General features: G+C 34.8%; 2 protein-coding genes across 3 annotated transcripts; both read left to right on the top strand.

Moving 5' to 3' along the window:
- Positions 1–5,689: 5,689 nt before the first annotated feature.
- On the top strand, positions 5,690–11,422 carry LOC141663738 (photosystem II stability/assembly factor HCF136, chloroplastic). Its single transcript, XM_074469541.1, has 9 exons — positions 5,690–6,143; positions 6,465–6,700; positions 7,281–7,411; positions 8,745–8,877; positions 9,716–9,838; positions 10,093–10,167; positions 10,576–10,691; positions 10,967–11,053; positions 11,139–11,422. The coding sequence occupies exons 1-8, from the start codon at positions 5,813–5,815 to the stop codon at positions 11,031–11,033; spliced, it is 1,212 nt and encodes a 403-aa protein (XP_074325642.1). The 5' UTR covers positions 5,690–5,812; the 3' UTR covers positions 11,034–11,053; positions 11,139–11,422.
- Positions 11,423–14,886: 3,464 nt separating this feature from the next.
- LOC141719770 (uncharacterized) lies at positions 14,887–18,619 on the top strand. Of its 2 annotated transcripts, XM_074522144.1 has the most exons (6): positions 14,887–15,053; positions 15,165–15,245; positions 15,374–15,499; positions 15,602–15,654; positions 16,055–16,444; positions 17,888–18,619. In XM_074522144.1, exons 5-6 carry the CDS (start codon positions 16,328–16,330, stop codon positions 18,386–18,388), a joined length of 618 nt encoding a protein of 205 aa, XP_074378245.1. In that variant the 5' UTR covers positions 14,887–15,053; positions 15,165–15,245; positions 15,374–15,499; positions 15,602–15,654; positions 16,055–16,327; the 3' UTR covers positions 18,389–18,619. The 2 variants fall into 2 exon arrangements, with proteins under 2 accessions (XP_074378245.1, XP_074378251.1); XM_074522150.1 differs by lacking the exons at positions 14,887–15,053; positions 15,165–15,245; positions 15,374–15,499 and having other exon boundaries at positions 15,516–15,654.
- Positions 18,620–19,704: the final 1,085 nt, after the last annotated feature.

The following is a 19,704-nucleotide window of genomic DNA, read 5'->3' as shown; positions in this document are numbered from 1 at the left end:
ACTTATAGAGAACTCAGAGATCATGATAAGCCATTATAATTATCGAGATGTCAGTTCTCTATAGATCAAACTGGAGATCTCGATATGAAGCTCAAGTACAGAATGCGGAGAAGTTAAATATCCAAGATTATCAATCAATAAACGATCTAATCACTTAGATTGAAAAGTCTAAAAAAGAAGCTTGAAAAGTACAAGATCAAAGGCCAAGATTAACTGACAAAGGAAAGTCACAGATTCACATGATTTGCAAAGATACACTAAGATAGAAATGGAAAGCTTTAGAGATAAGTTAAAGTACGGTTTAGTACATCTTATTGCATGTTGTGTAAATATGTGTTTACTAATCTATAAAGTAAACACTGGTCCTTTGCTTTTATATTGTATCAAACAGATCTATTTTTCTTGTAACACTCTCAAGGAAGAAGCTGAGTTCTTTACTTACAAAGAACCCAGGATTTGTAGCAAAACACCATCTTGATTTTAATACAAAATTAAGTGAGTTTTGAAATATTGTGTGCACTGTTTTATTTCAGTTAACATAATATTACTGCATTTTAAACTTGTTTTGTTAACCAAGAAACAAACATCTAAAAAGCCTTAAAAATATCCAAAACACATTTACCCCCCACCCTCACTGTGATGTATTCATTACCTAACAGTTGTGCATTCAGACTCGTAAATCCGTTGCGTCTTTACATTTGCTTGATAACTTGACACACTTGCACAAATGATTGGACCTATGTTGTGCATGGGTTTTTGGCTATATCCGTTGTATTTGTGTTGCTGGGGTTCCTGGGCGACAACCTCTCGATAAGGCTGACTACTTGGGCGTTGGGGCGACTGAGTAGGCCGTACGGATCAGAAAATTCAGGATTGAAAATCTAACCTCATGACAAGTGGTATTAGAGCTGCATTTATTGATTCGTGGATTCAACATCATGGATTGTGGAAATTCTACGAGTGAAAGGTTGACAAAACTTGAATATTTTCTGGGGTTCCTTTGTCAACTGATGAGATTCCTATAGCTAATCAGGTTTAGGTTCTAAGGGAGGGCCTGGATGAATTCAAGACCACGATTGATGATCTCGTGAGGGTTATGAAGGAGGGTTATAATGCCCAAATTCGTGCGTTGCATGATGAACTAGTGTTGGTGAAGCGGGCTGATGTCACTGATTTGTCAAGTGGAAGTGAGGGCCACTCAAAGTTGAAAATTCCCGATCCAAAAGATTATGATGGGGCAAGGGTCTCCAAGGATCTGAATTTTTTATGGGACATGGAGTAGTAGTTAAAGGCTACACATATTAATATTGCGGAGCAAGTTTCATTCACAAGTATGTACTTGGTTGACGATGCAAAATTGTGATGGCGGACTCGTACTGATGGTGATGCGAGTGTAGACAGAACGGAGATAACCACATTTGAGGCATTGAAGATGGAACTTAAGGAGTAATTTCTGCCACTTAATGTTTCTTGACTTGCTAGGAAGAGTTTAAAGAATTTCAAACAAATAGAAAATGTTCGAGATTATGTTAAAGAATTCAGTTCTTTGTTGTTGGATATAAAGAACATGTCAGATGTAGATAAGTTGTTCAGTTTCTTGGATAAACTGAAACCTAGGGCAGGAAGAATTGAGGCGACAGGCTGTGGGGGATTTTCCGACTGCTATCATCGCTGCTGATGGTTTGGTTGACTACAAGAAGGCTGGTTCTTATGACACTGAAATGAGTAAAAATAGTGAAAAGAATCACAAGGATGAGGACATAAACAAGAAGAATGGCAATGCTGATGCCAAAGATAATAGGCAGTTTTAAGGGGTTGGCGACAAGGGGTGCTTCATATATGGAGGGTCGCATTTTTCAAGATAATATCCCAAGAAAGAGAGACTGAATGCTCTTTATGTTGATGAAGAGAATGCGGCAAGTAATGAGGGAAATAATGGGGTTCAAGTAAGGGTGAATCATATGTGTTTGGTTGCACTAAGGACTGAAAAATCCGTGGAGGGGGATGGACTTATGTATGTCAAGGCCTTAGTGAACGGGAAGGGAGTCATGGCTATGGTAGACGCGGGTGCCATAAACATTTTCATTGAAATGGAATGTGTTGGGGAGCTTGGGCCAAAGCTGGAATCGAGTTCAAATCAAACTAAGATGGTTAATGCTGAGGTGTTGAAAATTGGGGGTACTTCGAATGTTGGCTTGACTTTTGGTGATTGGCAAGGTAATTTTATAATTTATATTGTTGCCTTAAATGATTTTGATTGCATCCTAGGTATAGACTTCCTTATAATGACTAGTAGCGCTATTATGTTACATTATGGTGGGGTTATGATCATAGATGAAGCATGTCCGTGTTTTGTGAAAGTTGTTCCTATGCAGATTGACAATGATAAAAAGAAAATGAAGAAGTTGGGGGTTATTCAGATTTTGGTCAGCGACATAATTTATGAAATTGGATCACGGATTGGCGACTCATCTCTACAAAACATCAAGCTTGGTAATTTTCTGGATGGGCCTAAGTCAATATCTCCAAGGGTTGGAGGCGCTGCTGTAATTTAAGTCATAATGGAATTTGATGCGTGGGCGACTGGGCGTCTACACATGGTCATCAGGTTTTGGTGATGAAGGGGGGAAATTATGGAGGTTAATCTGATCATCTTATGATAGCTGATTGGGTTTGGCAGTGGCAGGAACCGCAAACAGATTTACAGTCTTAGTTCACAGGCGTTGGTTTTGCTAATTGGAGAAACGGACTTCTCAGAATTGGTGATGATTTGATGATGACATCAAACTCAGGAGGTGTGGGAGGGTTTGTAAGACCCTTAGGATGGATAAGAATTTTGGGTTCAGATTCGCTAGGAAGCCAAGTGAAATTAGGATCAAACGTCACCAGGCGGCGACTCAGATTGGGCGCTATTACGAATCAGGATAAATTTGGTTGGCTAATTTATATGTGGGCAACAGTGAGCTGAGAGTTTAGCTTGAAGTCCAAAAATGACTAAGGGGCAAGTAAAAAACGTGGGCACATGTGTGACACATGGGGGTTGATTTATATATGTGACATATATTTGTATATTTGATGGGATATGCACAAGTGGGTTACTGAGTAACTACCTTGAAGTTTGTTACTCAAGGCTTGGTGGGAAAAATTGAATTTGAAGGCATTTAAATTCTGGAACTGCTTGTAACTGCCAACAGTTGGGGCCGGTGGGGCTGTGTGGGCTGCTAGGGCTATGACCAGGCTCTAGTATATATAGATAAACATTTTCTGAATGTAATCTAAGTGTTATTTTGTACAAGTTCATATTGTATTCTGCACTTGTATTATATGCTAGGCAGTAGGCAAAGTCTGTAAGCATATCTTGGGGTTGTATCCTTATATTATTGGTCAATAAAAGGTTGAGTATTCAGACTCGTAAATATGTCGTGTCTTTACATTTGTTTGGTAATTAGTCACACTTGCACAAACGATTGGATCTTTGCTGTGCATGGGTTTTGGTTATATTCGTTGTGTTTCGGTTGCTGGGGTTGTTGGGCGACAACCTCTCGAGAATGATGACCACTTGGCCGTTGGGGCGACTGAGTAGGCCGCACGGATCATAAAATTAAGGGTTGAAATCTGACCCCGTGATAGTTGACATCATGGTTTCTTCCTTTTTAAGAAACTCTTCGCATTATCTTCTACTGGTTGGCCAAAACATGTCTTGTCGAATTATCTTTAAGCTAGATCCGTGTTGCTTAAATAATCGCTGCAGATTCTTGTTTAAACCTCAGTATATCTATTTTCGCTTCGGCCAATCCTAAACACCGCAATAATGATGTTACAAGTGACCTCCTATACAATTTATCCTTTAATACACAATAATTGTTTGCTCTATATGCTAGGGATTGTGCTTCGCTTTTTTCTTCTGGCATATTGTTATTGATTACGTAATCAAGTATCAATTGTGGTTAGTTAATGGAGACGTGAATCTTACTTGTGACCGATATGCCGATGGATAGGATCGCTCGTTACTCGATATATATGGATTCGTTGTTAGAAGGAAGAGCTAAAGATGCCAATTTGGACAAAGCATATGCCCATCAATTTTCCTCACGCCCAATATTTTTGATTTTTCATCAAGATATGCCTCGTAGTAAGGATAGGGAATGGCTCAAATAAGTCAATATTCGATCATGTGATTTTTAAACTCCCCATTAAATTGCTTGGCCACTAGTTGGGAGTTACCGAATATGTCCAAAATTTTGACCTTTAACTCTGTACCTAGTGTAATTCCTGCTATTAAAGCTTCATAATCGGTGACGTTATCAGTGACACGGAAAGAAATTTTAGAAATTATTGGATTTAAAACTTTCTAGGCTAATAAGCATGATTCATGCACCCCCGAGGTGACTGTAGAGGAGTCATCAACAAAGAGCACCCAAGACGTCAAAGGTTGTACCTCTTTTATTGGGGAGGGAGAGAAGAACTGACATTCTGTCACGAGATCTGATAAACTTTTGCCTTTATCGCTTTATGTTGGACATTTTTAATATGCAGTTGGCTCAATTCAATTGTCCATGCGACTTATCTTTCCGTCATTTCTGGTTTGTGTAAAATACGTTTCAGAGGTTGATTAGTCATCACTTGAATTCAGTGACCTTGAAAATAATGGTAAAGTTTTTTACTTGCGATAACCCGAGAATATTCCATCTTCTCAACTTGAGAATATCTTGTTTTCTCATCTTTCAAATAATGACTGACATAATAAACTGAGGTTTCCTTGTTTTCAACCAACTTGACGAGTACAGTTGCGACCGTGTGATCATTACCGACATATATATTTTCAACGGCTCGCCAGATAAAGCTCACGTCAAGATGAGAGAATTTTGTCAAAAAAAGCTCCTTTAATGCAAAAAAGTTTTATTTGCATTCATCATTCCAACTAATCTTGTGAGACTTGAAGCATCTTTTATAACTTGAAAAAATGGTAGGCACTTCTTCAAACTTTAAGGTATGAACTTTTGAAGATCTATTATATACCCTATCAATTTTTAGACTTTTGGAGATCTATTATATACCCTATCAATTTTTAGACTTCCTTAACAAATGTTAGATCACGCATCTTGATGATAGCTTTTATCTGGGAGTGATGAGCTTCGATCCCTCATTGTCATATAAAGAATTCTAAGAATTTTCGTGAAATCAGACCAAAGACTTATTGGACTTAACCTCATAATCTCACGTTTTCAAAAAAAATTCAAAAATCGTAAATACGGCTTTTGACGAGTTTTGATTCTACAATCATGTCGTCTACGTGAATTTAGATATTCTTGCCCATCTAAGAGCCATAAAATTTATCCATTATTTATTGGAATGTCGCTCTGATTTTACTTATAAGAATATATTATATATTTTATTCATATTTGAACATAAAAAAAGAAGAAGATAAAAATGGGACAAGAGGAGGAGGTAATGAGTATTTTATTAATAAATAAGAGTTAAGAGTAAGCACTAACTCTTAACTTTGAGAAGATTTTTAATTAAGAATTTTATGAATACAAGACTTTTGGTGCTCTAATTTATGGAGAGTTCTTTATTTTTTAAAGTTAAAGAGCCTGTATAGAGACTATTTGAGGTTAAGACAATTGAATTTAGATTAAGAAAATAAGTTGGAAACGTGTGAAGTACAAGACCAGACACTAACTTGAATTCTATCCACTCAAACATTAGAAATCTCCCGCGAATCCCATACCTGTCTGTATAACCCACACACAACATTTTAGATAAGACCAACTTCATCAGTTCATCACCCCCAAAACACACACACACAACAATGGCTACTACAACAACTAGTCTCCACATACTAGACCGCAACATAATCCTCAAATCATCTTTCAACTCTTTATCTACACTCACTACTTTTCTTCCTCAAAACTCCAAAACTCGCAGTCGCATTGCTGTTCCTAAAGCTTGTCTTAACAGGAGACAATTGCTTGCTGATACTGCAGCTGCTACTGCTGCAGCTATTTCGTTAGGCTCATCGGCTTTCGTGCTTCCGGCAAGAAGTGAAGATCAGTTGTCTGAGTGGGAGAGAGTTTCGCTTCCCATTGATCCTGGTGTTGTGCTGCTTGATATTGCTTTTGTTCCTGATGACCCCTCCCACGGTATATTATAACTTATAAGTCACTTTTCCTTATTACGTAAGGGGTTAAATAACTTTTATCGTCAATAATCCACTTATAAAAGTAATTTATGTAGTTGTTACACAAAGGTCCAATAGTAAACTTATAGATAATTTTTAACTGACAAGTAAAAAAATAACGGGCCTAAATTATGTTATTGTTTTAATTTATATGTTGTGAATTTATGTGCAAACTGAAAATGTGTTTGTAGTGATATGTTTTTCCAGTGTAATTGATATATAATGTTATGACATTCTGATGTTGAGTTGTGTGAATTTTTTGGATAATTGTTTTGATTGGTAGGTTTTCTGTTGGGAACAAGGCAAACGTTATTGGAGACCAAAGATAGGGGGAGTACGTGGGCTCCACGTTCAATACCATCTGCAGAAGATGAAGATTTCAATTACAGATTTAACTGTATTAGTTTTCAAGGGAAGGAAGGATGGATTGTGGGGAAGCCTGCTATTCTGTTGCATACTTCGGATGGTGGAGACAGCTGGGAACGAATTCCACTGAGTGCTGAATTACCTGGAGATATGGTAAAAGAATGCTTGGCTTGCATATTTATCTTTGTGCTGAGTATACTCTATACTAAATGCTCACTCTAGATGTTCCCTAAGCTGAGAAGATGATAATATTGGTTCTGATATTATGCTCCTCTTTTCTGATCGCGCATATTAACCAATCACGTGTATGATGTGCTCAGAAATGACCATGTTTTTGTAATCCTGATTTCGCAAACTTTTAATTAATACTGGATTTTTTGGAAATGTCAATATTATGCTTCACAACCTCAGTAGAAAGAAAAAATATCCTATACATATGTATGTTGTGTCAAATTACATGTATGTAAGCTATTACGTGTCAATGGAATATCGAGTCCATGAGGTCAAAATGTTCTCAATTGAATCATTCTACCATTAAGTGCTTATAACACAGGACCTACTAAATAGGTGCTCTTAGTCTCTAACTGACTGACCGATGACAGCTGATGTGCTTTTCTATTCTTAACAGTAATATTCAATATCCCCTTGAACTAGATTGTTCAACACTAATCGCTTATCTTGCTTTTAGCCTGCAAGTACTGAAAAGTTAAACATCATTTATATGACTTTGCAGGTATACATCAAGGCAACTGGAGATAAGAGCGCAGAAATGGTAACTGATGAAGGTGCTATATATGTTACATCCAATAGAGGTTACAATTGGAAGGCTGCTGTGCAGGAGACTGTATCAGCTACTCTTAATAGGTCACTTTCTTTATCAAATTAAGAAATGTGAACATATCTATGATATATCCTGTCACTATCAAGTTGCGTTGTAACTTAAAATGAAAAAGATGGACACTTGTAGCCACGTCCACAATATGTGTAGGATATTAAAACTTGTTAAACAGCTAATAGTAAGAGCATATAACATGCAATAATCCAACCTTTCCATCTAATATGCAATATGTAACAGAATAAGCTATAGGAACAATTGTTCGGGAGAAACTGCATTCTTGTAACACTTTTAAAAAGCAGGCAGCTAGAGATAATAGGCTCATTACTTTGCTTTATTAATACGCTTGTATAGTTCTAATGGGTTAGCGGTTAGGTTGTTCGGTCGCTGCTTGGTTAGTTTTTCTTTCTTCTCGCGGGGTTGCCCCTGGATTCTGTTTCTTTTTTCGTTTTAATATAAATTTTTAATTAGCAAAAAAAAAAAAGAAGCTATAGGTACATGTCTATAGAGTGTGTTGATGAACCTCCTGAAGCCTAATCAATAATCATTTGAAACTTCCAAGATTGGATTAAATTCATGGTTTTGTGGATTCAAGGATCGCCTAGTGGTAAGGATATTCCCCCCTGCACAACAAGGCCAAGGTTCCAAAATATAAATCTATATTCAGTAACTACTAAAAAGAATTGGTTCTGTACAACTGAGGATGGATTCTATCAATATGAGAATCTTATCTCTTAATCTTTTGTGATATTATGTTTTACCCTCTGATGGTTTGGTATCTTAAAATACATTCTAGTGATGCTTGCACCTTTCCCAGACCATTGCCCACCCATACCCCAGTCACATATGCAGTTCATGGCTACTTGTGAAACCAACTTGCATCCTTTCCACAATATTGCCCACCCCTACTAAGACACATATGCAGTTCTGGCTATTTTTTGGTTGGTTATATTTCTAACATATCTGTATGCACAGGTAGCTGTTTCTTTAATTATAACTGTACGAATCTTCAGTTATTATAGCTCTTATACTGTGATCATTCAAGCTATTGTATCTCTCTTATACCATGGTGATCTGATGTTTGTTGCTAGTTAAACACACTCACCCACTACCATATCTTTACAAGGTTTGAACCCTTGGCATCCTATTAGAGGGAGCGAGGGAGATACCGCTATACCACTTTTCCTATTTAAGTATGAAGATTAAAGTCTCTTGTAAAGTATCTTCAGCTCATATTCCGTTTTATTTATACCAGCAAGGTTATCTTTCTTGTAATTAGTCTGCACATTTAGTTATCCATAATTTAGGATAATCATTACATTTGCAAGATGGTAACACTTCCATACTGTTTGACTATTGCAGAACAGTTTCTAGTGGCATCAGTGGTGCGAGCTATTACACAGGTACTTTTAATACAGTGAATCGTTCACCAGAAGGTAATTATGTGGCGGTGTCAAGTCGTGGTAACTTCTACCTGACTTGGGAACCAGGGCAGGTGAGAATCTCTTGGCAACTGTGTTTCATATATTTTTTAAGTGACTCTGATGATACGCCTGGTTCTTTAATTTTCGCCACTGTAATATGCGTATGCAATTCAGATTGTAGCAGCTTCCAAATTATTGTCTTTTATGACTGGCTCTAACCACTATTTTGCAGTTAGCACAAAAGTCCTTGGTACATAAATTAATTTTTTATCTAAAATTTGCAAAATGATAATAAATAATAATGATAAATGTGCAGTTTGTATAAACGTGCCTAATAATGATATAATTGTTATGTAACTAGTCCGTCTAAAATTTTAGGTGTTAGAGGAAGTCCCCGACAGGATCGTATACTCTTTAACACTCCCCCTAAATCGTACTATTGCACAACCACAATTAGGCATATTTACACAATACTAATACCAAATACCAAATACCAATACCAACCAATACCAGTATTTATATTAAATAAGGTGGGAGGACCCGGACATTCATCCCAGCACTCAAGAAACATGTAGTGCGCCTGTGCGTTAACTCCTTACTATGGATAATAGGCTTGTTCAATGTGATACGTTGATAATTAAGAAGTATACTATTTTTTAATATTATATCACGTCACTTTGTTGTTTAGATCCCCTAAAGTAATATTACACCAGGAAAATTGTGGCCACTTGAAACCTAATTACAGCAGAAACCTATTTAATAGGCTTATAGCAGACTGTGTTGTAATATTACGAAATCAAACAGATTTAGACCTACTTTTCTATATAGCTCATATCCCCCTTTTTTTCAACTGTGTTCCTGGTAAATTTAGTGCAATGATAATCAGTACTCTTGATTTTGTAAATGCAGCCCTACTGGCAGCCACATAACAGGTCAGTTGCTAGAAGAATACAGAATATGGGCTGGAGGGCTGATGGTGGGCTTTGGCTTCTTGTACGTGGTGGAGGTCTTTATCTCAGCAAAGGCACAGGGGTGAGTAAAAATTCTGATAAATTGATCCTCATCATATAAGAAACATAAACTTGTGGTTGTGGACCGTAATCCCTTCAGAACTTCAGGAGCACGTATATTTGTTACCTGTTGGCTACTTGAGCTCATTTGGGATGAACACAAGGGAATCTGAATGATAGTATTATACTTGAATATAAGATATATTTGTAAAACCTCGTTAATTATAAAATGTTAGAATTTGTTGACTTAACATAAAATGTTCATATTATTTTCAGATAACAGAGGAATTCAATGAAATTCCGGTGCAGAGTCGTGGCTTTGGCATTCTTGATGTTGGGTATCGGTCACAGGTAATATTTAGATTATAATATTGAAAAATATTCTTCCTCCATTAAACAGTAGGTGAGTTTATCTGTAGTCTGTTTATTAGTTGTACTAGCAATGTAGCTCTGATAACAGTATAAATTCAACGCCATGATGGTTAACTTAAAATTGCCAGAGCCGGAGAGTGACCCATGCTAAATCATCTATTACAGTAGTAAGTAGAGCTGATTAGTGGTTACGCTGTTTCATACTAACACATATGATAGACCTTAATATTTTAGTCAGATACAAGTGTAGTAGCACTAAGAGTTCTTCATTTCCCTCCTTTGTAAAAATCTGAGATAAGATACTTGTAGATGACATATATGTACATGCATACGGGCTAACTACATATTGTGGTTTTGTAATAACTGTACTGAGGATTGGTTTGACAGGATGAAGCTTGGGCAGCTGGGGGCAGCGGGGTTCTGTTGAAAACTAAAAATAGTGGCAAGACTTGGACTCGTGACAAAGCAGCTGATAATATTGCTGCCAATTTGTATTCAGTAAAGTAAGTATAATTCTTATAGTAATATGATCTCCAGCCCCACGTCTATGTGATCTCAAGGTCTTAAACTCATTATGCAAAGTTTTCGCCTCTTGATGTTATTCATATCACTTTTATCTATTATTGACTTCGACTTCCTTGGCAACACATTTTAAGTTGAGTTTGCTGATTTAACTCTTCTTTTCTTGTCATTGTTACTGCATTCTTATCTATCAGTACATTTTCTTGATGGTTAAAAAAGCAAGATTAACATTCTGTCTGTACTTTGTTTTGTGCAGATTTATCAACGATAAACAGGGATTTGTGCTAGGAAATGATGGGGTTCTGTTAAAATATCTTGGATGAACAACAATTGTACAAACATGGTGATCCATCATCACTTTCTGCATTCCCATCTTCGAGTGAAGTTTATCAAAGTCTTTAAATTTACTGATACAATTATATGTGCAGGTTCTTATCTTTGTGGTTCCCTACAATTTTGTACTAATCTCATATGTTGGCATTTCCACTGCAATTGCAAAGGAAGAAAGACCAAGTATTCAATATCAGAGCTATCCTAGCCAAAATAATTGGAAATTTATATGCATCTCGTCATTGTTGTGCTATATATATTTTTGTAATCATATTAACACGGTCACCAGATTCGGGACTCCAATATAAGTATAGTTATTGACATTGTAAATTAAGAACATACACCCGATTTCATAGTTTTGTAAAATTTGTTTTTATTGTTACCGGAGGACTTGAAAAAAAGAAGCTTACCAGAGCCCAGAGATCACACATACATCATCAATGCACTCTTGAAGAATGCATTATATGTTGAAGTTTAAAACAGAATATACAATATTTATTAATAAAAACTATTTCAATAAATATTATTTTGTGCTACACCATCCCAGCAGAGGTAAACGGGTAGGTTTTTCAGATATCAATTCTTTTTTACTTTTTTTAAATAATTAGGCTTATAAATAGATACAATTAGACCCCTAATCCCTTGATTATAAAAAATAAACTCTTTATCACTGTGAACAAAGATTGAAAAACTTGAAAGAAGGGTAATACATATACGATAGAGATATCTATTATATCTTAATGAGCGCTAGTGAACAACCCAAAAAATTGTACAAAGAATGACATTTTTGTAAATATTTTAACCCATATTTTTGAAATTTGACCAGTGGGTCGACCCATATTCCTAAACATACTAATTCCTATACAAATTTGCATAGATTCATGGATTATCCACATCTTAAATGATATTTATAATTATTAAAAAATCACTTTTCAATATTAAAAAGATCAAACATATTATTAAAATAGATTTATTATTATACCAAATCAATTATAGATCCACAATTCATACTTTCAGTAATTCAAATTCAAAAATCATTACTACTTTCTTGATAATGATTATATTCTTCTTCTTTCTTTGTTAGCCATATCTATGAATCTAAATAATTGTATACATCATCATCTTATATCGAATTTGTATTACCAATCATTTGTTATTTATTGTGCAATCGTACATCCGATTATATTTTAATAAAACCTAATTATTTTGTTTTGCAGTACCCGAAATTCAGAAAGACTAATTGTATAACCTTGAAGCTATGAATGGGAGCAATAAATAATATATGTATATATAATCTATTATATGCATATGTATAGAAGCTATGTATATGTATAGAAACCATGTATTATATGTATAGAAGCCATATATTTTCTTAAATCGTTAGTGATTACTCATTTAGTTAGTATGTTACGCGATTTGTTTCAATCTTGATTTAATCGATTTAATTTTTTGATGTTCCAGGAAGATAAACAAATGGGTGATTTTTGTTGTTGGTGATATATTCTTCATTTTTGAATCTACTTAGCAAAATGGTAAGTTTATGCACTCTAAGTGTTTGATTATATATTTAATGCAATTTTGATTGTCAGTTATATATTTTTGGAACTCTTTAATATATATATTTGACAAAATAATGTCCTTTTGCAAGAAATCTATACGAACAAGTTCAAGAGTGTCAGAGAACTTTGATAGCTGTCCATGCACGACAATCAGGCCTTGATATCTGTTATGTTACATTCTCTGATGGTCTAGCAGTTGATGGTCTAGAGAACTTTGATGCAATGAACTCGCAATTGTTGGACAATGTTCAAAATCCAATGTCATGTTTTTACTTCCTAGATCATTACACCTTGGACCAGTTATGAAGAAAGAGTCTCTCATGTGATTGACAATTTTAGAGTAAATTTATTAATTCAATTTTTATGGCTCTAATATGGGATTTAAGGATTCAAGATAACATAGTACAGATGTGGTATGCATCCGTAAGTTATTTGTATGAGAGTCTCTCATAAATGTGTTTGTTTGAATGCTAGGTTGGTAGGCTTTGTTGCGGCATTGGTGTCTTGGTGTTATACATGAGGATAACTGATTGGTATTTATCATGACGACTATGATTGGTATTTATCATGACTGCTATGATTGGTATTTATCATGACTGCTATGAGATTTTATTAGAGATAGTGCCCGGAGGACAATATGAGCCATTTTACAGATAAACTTTAAGCGCAAGTATGATTACTATTTGTGCCACTTTGTATCATAACAACTCATTTTTTTAAAGGATCGGGAGTTGCCTGTGCTACCACTTTCAGTTTATGGGGCAATAGTGATGGCTCACAGTGATTATTTTCTTTTATCGCAACGACAAGAGAGCTTGTGAGTTGCATCTGACAATGTATTCTTAGTGATTCTTTTATTTGAAAATGCTCATCTATTTTAACATGTATTCTGTTTGTATAGCTATTTGGCCCATTCTATCAATCCAGATTCCTGCGAATAGAATGGAACCCTAGGCAATGATGTTCATAAATGACAGGCTCAAAATGTATCTACTGACCTTTATGACAAATATATCTACTTCCCCTCCCGATAATATCAATCACATCCATTTACACGCTAACCATAATTCAAAATCAAAATTGTAGATCTTCAACCCATTTACTCCACTAAGCAGTCTTATCTTCCTCAAAAATTCAAATTCATGAATTATATTTCCTTTCTCTTTTTTCTTTAATGTACATATGTGAATCTTTATTCCGTTTATATATATATATATTTGTGTTAATATATATGTGTGTTTTGATTTCTTATCGAAGTGTGTGTTTTTGATTGTTTGTTTATATAGTCTAAATCTATTAGGATCGTATCTTTTGCCTTTCTATCTATTTAACGTTGTTTTTCATATTTTTGCTATGATACAGAGATGATGACTTTTATTCCAGTAATCACATATTATGAATATGGGTTCTAGCTAACAAATCAAGTGCATTTATCAAAGACTAATTTTTCGTATTAATTTTTATCGTCTCATATATTGTTTGAACGAAATTATAAAAAATTATTGATGTGTCAATTTTTTATTATCCAACCTACATGTTTGATTAAAGTACCGACCAAAATTTATTCATTTCTGTAATATTATTGCAATTTTATACAGGGTTTGGATTTTTTTTGAAATTCTCACTCCGCAATAGTAAATTATAATTTTATATTTAGATGGTGGTACTGATTCTACCATTTGTGAGAAAATTATCAGGCGATCGAGTGATGTTAGTGTCATTTTCGGGTTTTGTTTGAGTAAATTGGTGATAATTTTGTTGGGTTCGGGTACTGTAGAACTAATAAGAGTAGATGAACAACTACAATGGTCTATAAAATGCACCTAATGTGTTTGATTTTGCATTAATGATACTTGGTGTTGAGTGAAATTTATGGTTAATGAAGTTTAATTGGGATTGTTAAACTCTTTATGCTTGGGAGTGAAATTTAAGGATTATATAATGTGGAATAACTACATTAAGTAGCTTTTTAATTTTTTGGCTGACAATAGGTTAATTTGGTTGGAAACGCTTATGCATTAATGAATAAACTGTCTAATATTATATCGTCTATGCTAATTTAACGTAATTTAGTTTTCTCTTGCAGATTTTTGTATCAGGTTTCTATGTAGGTAATATTTCAACAGTAGAAAAATTGTAGATATTTAGATATACTCGGAAATTTAGAATCGAGTTATATAACAGTGTATATTAATAGTTTTGTACTCAATAATCATTGTAGTATTTTGTCCTGATGTCCATCGGTGTGTTATAAGTGCATATGTTATACACTCTTAATATAAGTTCAACTATCAGCATTCCAGTTCGCCGTTTCTAAATAATGTAATATAAGGAACTATTTTAATACTTAATTACAAGTTTTTTCCATTATAGTGAATGCTATAACTCCTCCTCAGACTATTGAACCCAATGTCAAAGATCCTCGCTCCAGGTATGTTACTGGCGAGAGTAAAGGTAATAAGCTAACCAAGTACTATGCCTCAATTCAATAACTGCAATATGAACATATTTCCTATTTTAAAAATCATGTTACTTCTTATTTAATCATGCATGTCTTGGTTCCAGATGTTCTACTGTATTGCAGGAAACTCAATATAACCAAAACTTCGCCAATCTGCATGGTCTAACTTCGTTTGCAATCAAATGGTATGTTTGAATCTGCTTAATATTGAAAGTGTGCACAATGATTTTATATAGGATAAATTTTTGGCAACTGTACGCATGGAAGTTAGAAGCCATATGTCTAAGAGCCTTTTTTCTTTGTGTGCTGCTAGAGCACCTGTTTGGCGTTTCTGGTAAGTCCACTTAATTGGGCTTAAGCCCATATCACTTACTGGTGGACTGTTTGGGGTCTAACTTATCAACAGCTTCTACAAATGGGATAAGCCCATAAGTAAAATGTACCTGACCCGATACTTTTCTTCTTCACTTATTCATCTCTAACCTAGGCGCCTCTTTTTTCTCACATCTTGCACATCTCTCCCATCTTTCCTCTCTGTCAGTTTGGCGCTCAAATCCCGTTCGATCTCTCTACACCTGCTTCGATTCTCGTCAGGTATGTCCCCTTTCTCCCGTATGTATATGTGTGTGTATAGTTTCGTTAAAATAGCAAATCTTCTTGGTTTCATGTATTATGATCGATGTATTTGTATATATGTATGTATTTTTAATTTCTACCATCTTCAAGCTCTCCTTACACTTCTGGGTAAATTATTTTTGTAATAATTTGATCACCTTGTATGATAATTGCTGTTCTTTGTAGTTTTTTTCAGAAGGATTTATGTTTAATTAGTTTAAATTCGAATACTTCATTTATTTTGTGTAATTAGTTTGTGTTTAGTGATGAATTTAGCTGTTGAGTTCTTGGTATGTTGTGTTCAGTCATAGGAGGTTTACTTTAGTTTTAAGTGGAGTGTTAATTAACATCATTGATTATTTTTCAATGATTTGTTCAGATGTCAAGGGCACAGTCGAATATACGGCGATATGATCAACCATCAAGTGCGGCTCCTGTATATGCGACTCCTTCTGTATCATTTGCTGCCAAGTGGGGAGATGAATAACACGATTTATTTGTGAGGCTATGTTATGGTCAGGTTGTTAAAGGCAACATGCCTTACACCACTTTGAACAAAGAAGGTTGGAACGCTGTGTATCAGCAATTTACTTCTCGTTCAGGAAAGGATCTCGTTTAGGATTTAAGAAAACTAAAAAATCATTAGGATGCGATGAGAAAAGATTACAAGATTTTTAAGAAATTGAAGTTTGGGCAAACTGGTTTGGGATGGAACGAGTTGACAAAACAATTTGAAGTGTCTGATGAATGGTGGAAGGAGAAAATTAAGGTACATCTTTTACAATTACGAGTTTAATTGAAGTAATTTTATGTCCTAGCTTCAATTTAAACGTGTTATAACTGTATGTATTGATATTGAGTGTATTTATGTTGTATTGTGTTTTGAAGGATCCGTAAACTCTATTAATATACATTGTCAAATAGATGCGGTGTCAACATGATTAGGATCTCTGATTTTAATGGCTATTTTTGTGCTTTATGTGCATTTTTCCAAGGCTGATAGGCCTTCCTTCTGAGAAATTTCAGTTCTAGATGAAACAAACAAGATAAAACAGAACCACTAAATGAATCCACCTATCAACATCATGTTTTTCTAGTATGGCTGAGTATAGATTGTTTCCTGACGTACTAGATTATCATTAATCCAAATCACATTATTGGGAAAGAGAATGATACGATTTTAAGATTTTGTCGTGTTATGAAGAAAGATAACAAAATCATGCATTTACGTAAGGAATGACTGGAGTTTATTAATCTTTTTGTTGGTTAAGTGCAACTTAAAAGTTATGATAGAAAATGCTAGGATTAGTTTTTTTTCCTTTTATTTATTGCTCTGGACTCAATTCACTTGCAGTCCAATATTGAATGGCGGACTTTAAATAGGGGGAGGGAGGGGAGATATAATTTTGCGTCATAGTATCTTGTTAGTAGAAGGAAAATAGAGCATGTAAATTTAGACCTATTTTCTGCATAACAATGGTGGTCAACACATTTTGTTGTTCAACGTAATCTGCATAATTCAGTCCTAAAATCTGTTAAGTATTTGTGTGTAATGGGAACAAGGGGAAGTGTGTAATTCATCGTTACTGGCTATTCATGTAAATAAGGTTTATTCAGTAACAATTCATAAAAGATTCAGTCTATCTAACTAAGCATTTGTTTCATTTCTAAAATTCATACCTCTATAAAATGTCATATGATTATTATATAAGTTAACTTCATCTTTAGTTATGAAATCCATTCTGGAACATGCTCTTATCTTGGTGGTCAATTTAGTCCATCATGGTTGTTACTGTTAATTGCTGATCTTTCATTACAAGCAGGGGCAGCTGCTTCTAGCTTAAAAGTTTGTCATTGCTCATGTTTAAATATACTGATTGTTCTAAAAAATTACTTGTGCTAGATCTTTAATTTACCAGTGGCTATTAGATTGGGATGTTTAAATTACTATTTTATTTAGTAAGTTACCAATTTATCTGAATGTTTTTAGACACTAATGTTTTATCACTTGGACCTGTTCTGTCCTTTTTCTGCTATCACTTGGAGCTGTTCTGTCCTTTTTTTTGCCATCACTGCTTCCTTTGACAGATTAATAACCTGATTGCATCTTAATTATTGCACTTCCTTATAAGTGATGTTCCAGGATTTTCATTTCTTCCAGGCTTGTTACTTAAGATATATTCTTAAACTTGTTACTTGTTAATTCTCGCAGGAGAATCAAAAATTTAGCAAATTCAGGAATAAGGATATGACGTATTTCGTCAATTACTATGATACCTTGTTCGGTAATGTCATTGCAACTGGTGAGCGGGCAAAAGCCACGAATAACTACTCTGCGGTGAATTTAGAGGAGGGTGAAGATATTCCATATTTCGGAGAAGATGATGGGAATGAAGGCAGCGGTGACAGCGATGATAACAACTATGAAACACCACAACCACCATCGCATAATCTATTTCCCACAAACTCTTTTAGATCTGGTTCGAGCAGTGGCCAAAAAAGAAATAAATCTGGTGCAGAGTTCGTTCGGGAAGGGCTTGATGGTTTAGTAGCAGCCATGTCTTGCAAGAGTACTGCTGGTAGTGCAGAAGACCGCACCTTGGATGAAGCAATAGCCGTACTTGACGCCATGCCAAAAATTGATGTTGGCAGTGACTTGTATTTTTTTGCTCAGCGTTATATTCTGAACACTGAAAACAAGACGCTTTTTTAAAGGCGCGCAATAATGAACTCCGTTATGGCCAACTGCAGTATAACTACAAGCACTTTAAAGGTCCAGGAGGTTCTTCTTCTAGGCAGTGAAAACAACTATTACTTGGTTGAAATTTTATGTTGAGTTATTTGTCAAGTTTACTGCACTACAGTGCCATGTCAAGTTGTGTGTATTATTAGGGCCCGTGTGTTTCAAAAATAGTATTCAACTGTTTGAGGTGAATGACCTTTGCAGGATGAGGATTTTCAAATCTATTTTTTTAAAAGTAGTGTAGATTTATCCTGTTTGTACTATTTCAAATGTGACCAGTGCATGCTACTTTGGAACTATCAATCTGTACTGTGAATTATTCAACTTGTGAAACTAAATTATTTCCTTCCATGTTTCTGTACGTATGTTTATAAATACTAGCTTCAAAGTTTTCAACTTCACATTCAGCAGAAGCCATAAACTTGTTATAAGCCATCAAGTGTAGCATCTCAAATGGATCCATATGGTTATAACCCTTTTGGTTATAATAATTCCGAAGGTCAGACTTCTAATACATTTGATTATTTTGCTTATAATACAGAAGGTACGTCTTCTTTTAATATAAATATAGAGCCTTCTTATATATTTAATCCTTTTCTTCAATCTTCGTACGAGAATAATTTTTGTATGGAGTCAAACAGTGCATATCAATACGATTTTGAAATTCCAAATGAAACTGAGGAAGATGAGTCAAATTTGTTGGATTGGCAAACAGTTTGTCGTGCTACTGCTTACACATTAGTGTATTATTATGAAAGTTTTGTGCACAAAGGGCCATGTCATGATTCAATTAGAACGAGCGGTAAATTAATTGAAGAAATAATAAAAGGGAATGAAATTCGTTGCTATCAAGATTTTCGTATGTCAAAAGATACTTTTATAAGTTTTTGTCGAATATTAGTAGATCGTTATGGGTTGGTTCCCACACAAGGCATGTCTGAATATGAGGAAGTAGGGATCTTCTTGATGACTGTTGCGCATGGGTGTGGGAATCGTTTAATGCAAGAAATGTGGAATCACTCTGGTGAGACTATTAGTCGATATTTTCATTCTGTTCTACAAGTTGTTTGCAGACTGACAAGTGATTACATTAAACCAAATTCAAATTATAATACTGGATGTGGTTATCATACACCTCAACATGAACGATATCATCCATATTTTGAAGTAAGTATATATATTTATATCCAAATATTTTTATGACTTTTTCTGATAAAAATTAATATTATTTCAATATTAATCGCAGGATGCTATTGAAGCTATTGATGGTACTCATATTAAATGTC

Source organism: Apium graveolens, chromosome 1 (genome assembly GCF_009905375.1).
Source record: "Apium graveolens cultivar Ventura chromosome 1, ASM990537v1, whole genome shotgun sequence".
Classification (NCBI taxonomy): domain Eukaryota; kingdom Viridiplantae; phylum Streptophyta; class Magnoliopsida; order Apiales; family Apiaceae; genus Apium; species Apium graveolens.
The sequence above is the reverse complement of the archived record's forward strand: the minus strand, read 5'-3'. Positions and strand labels throughout refer to the sequence as shown.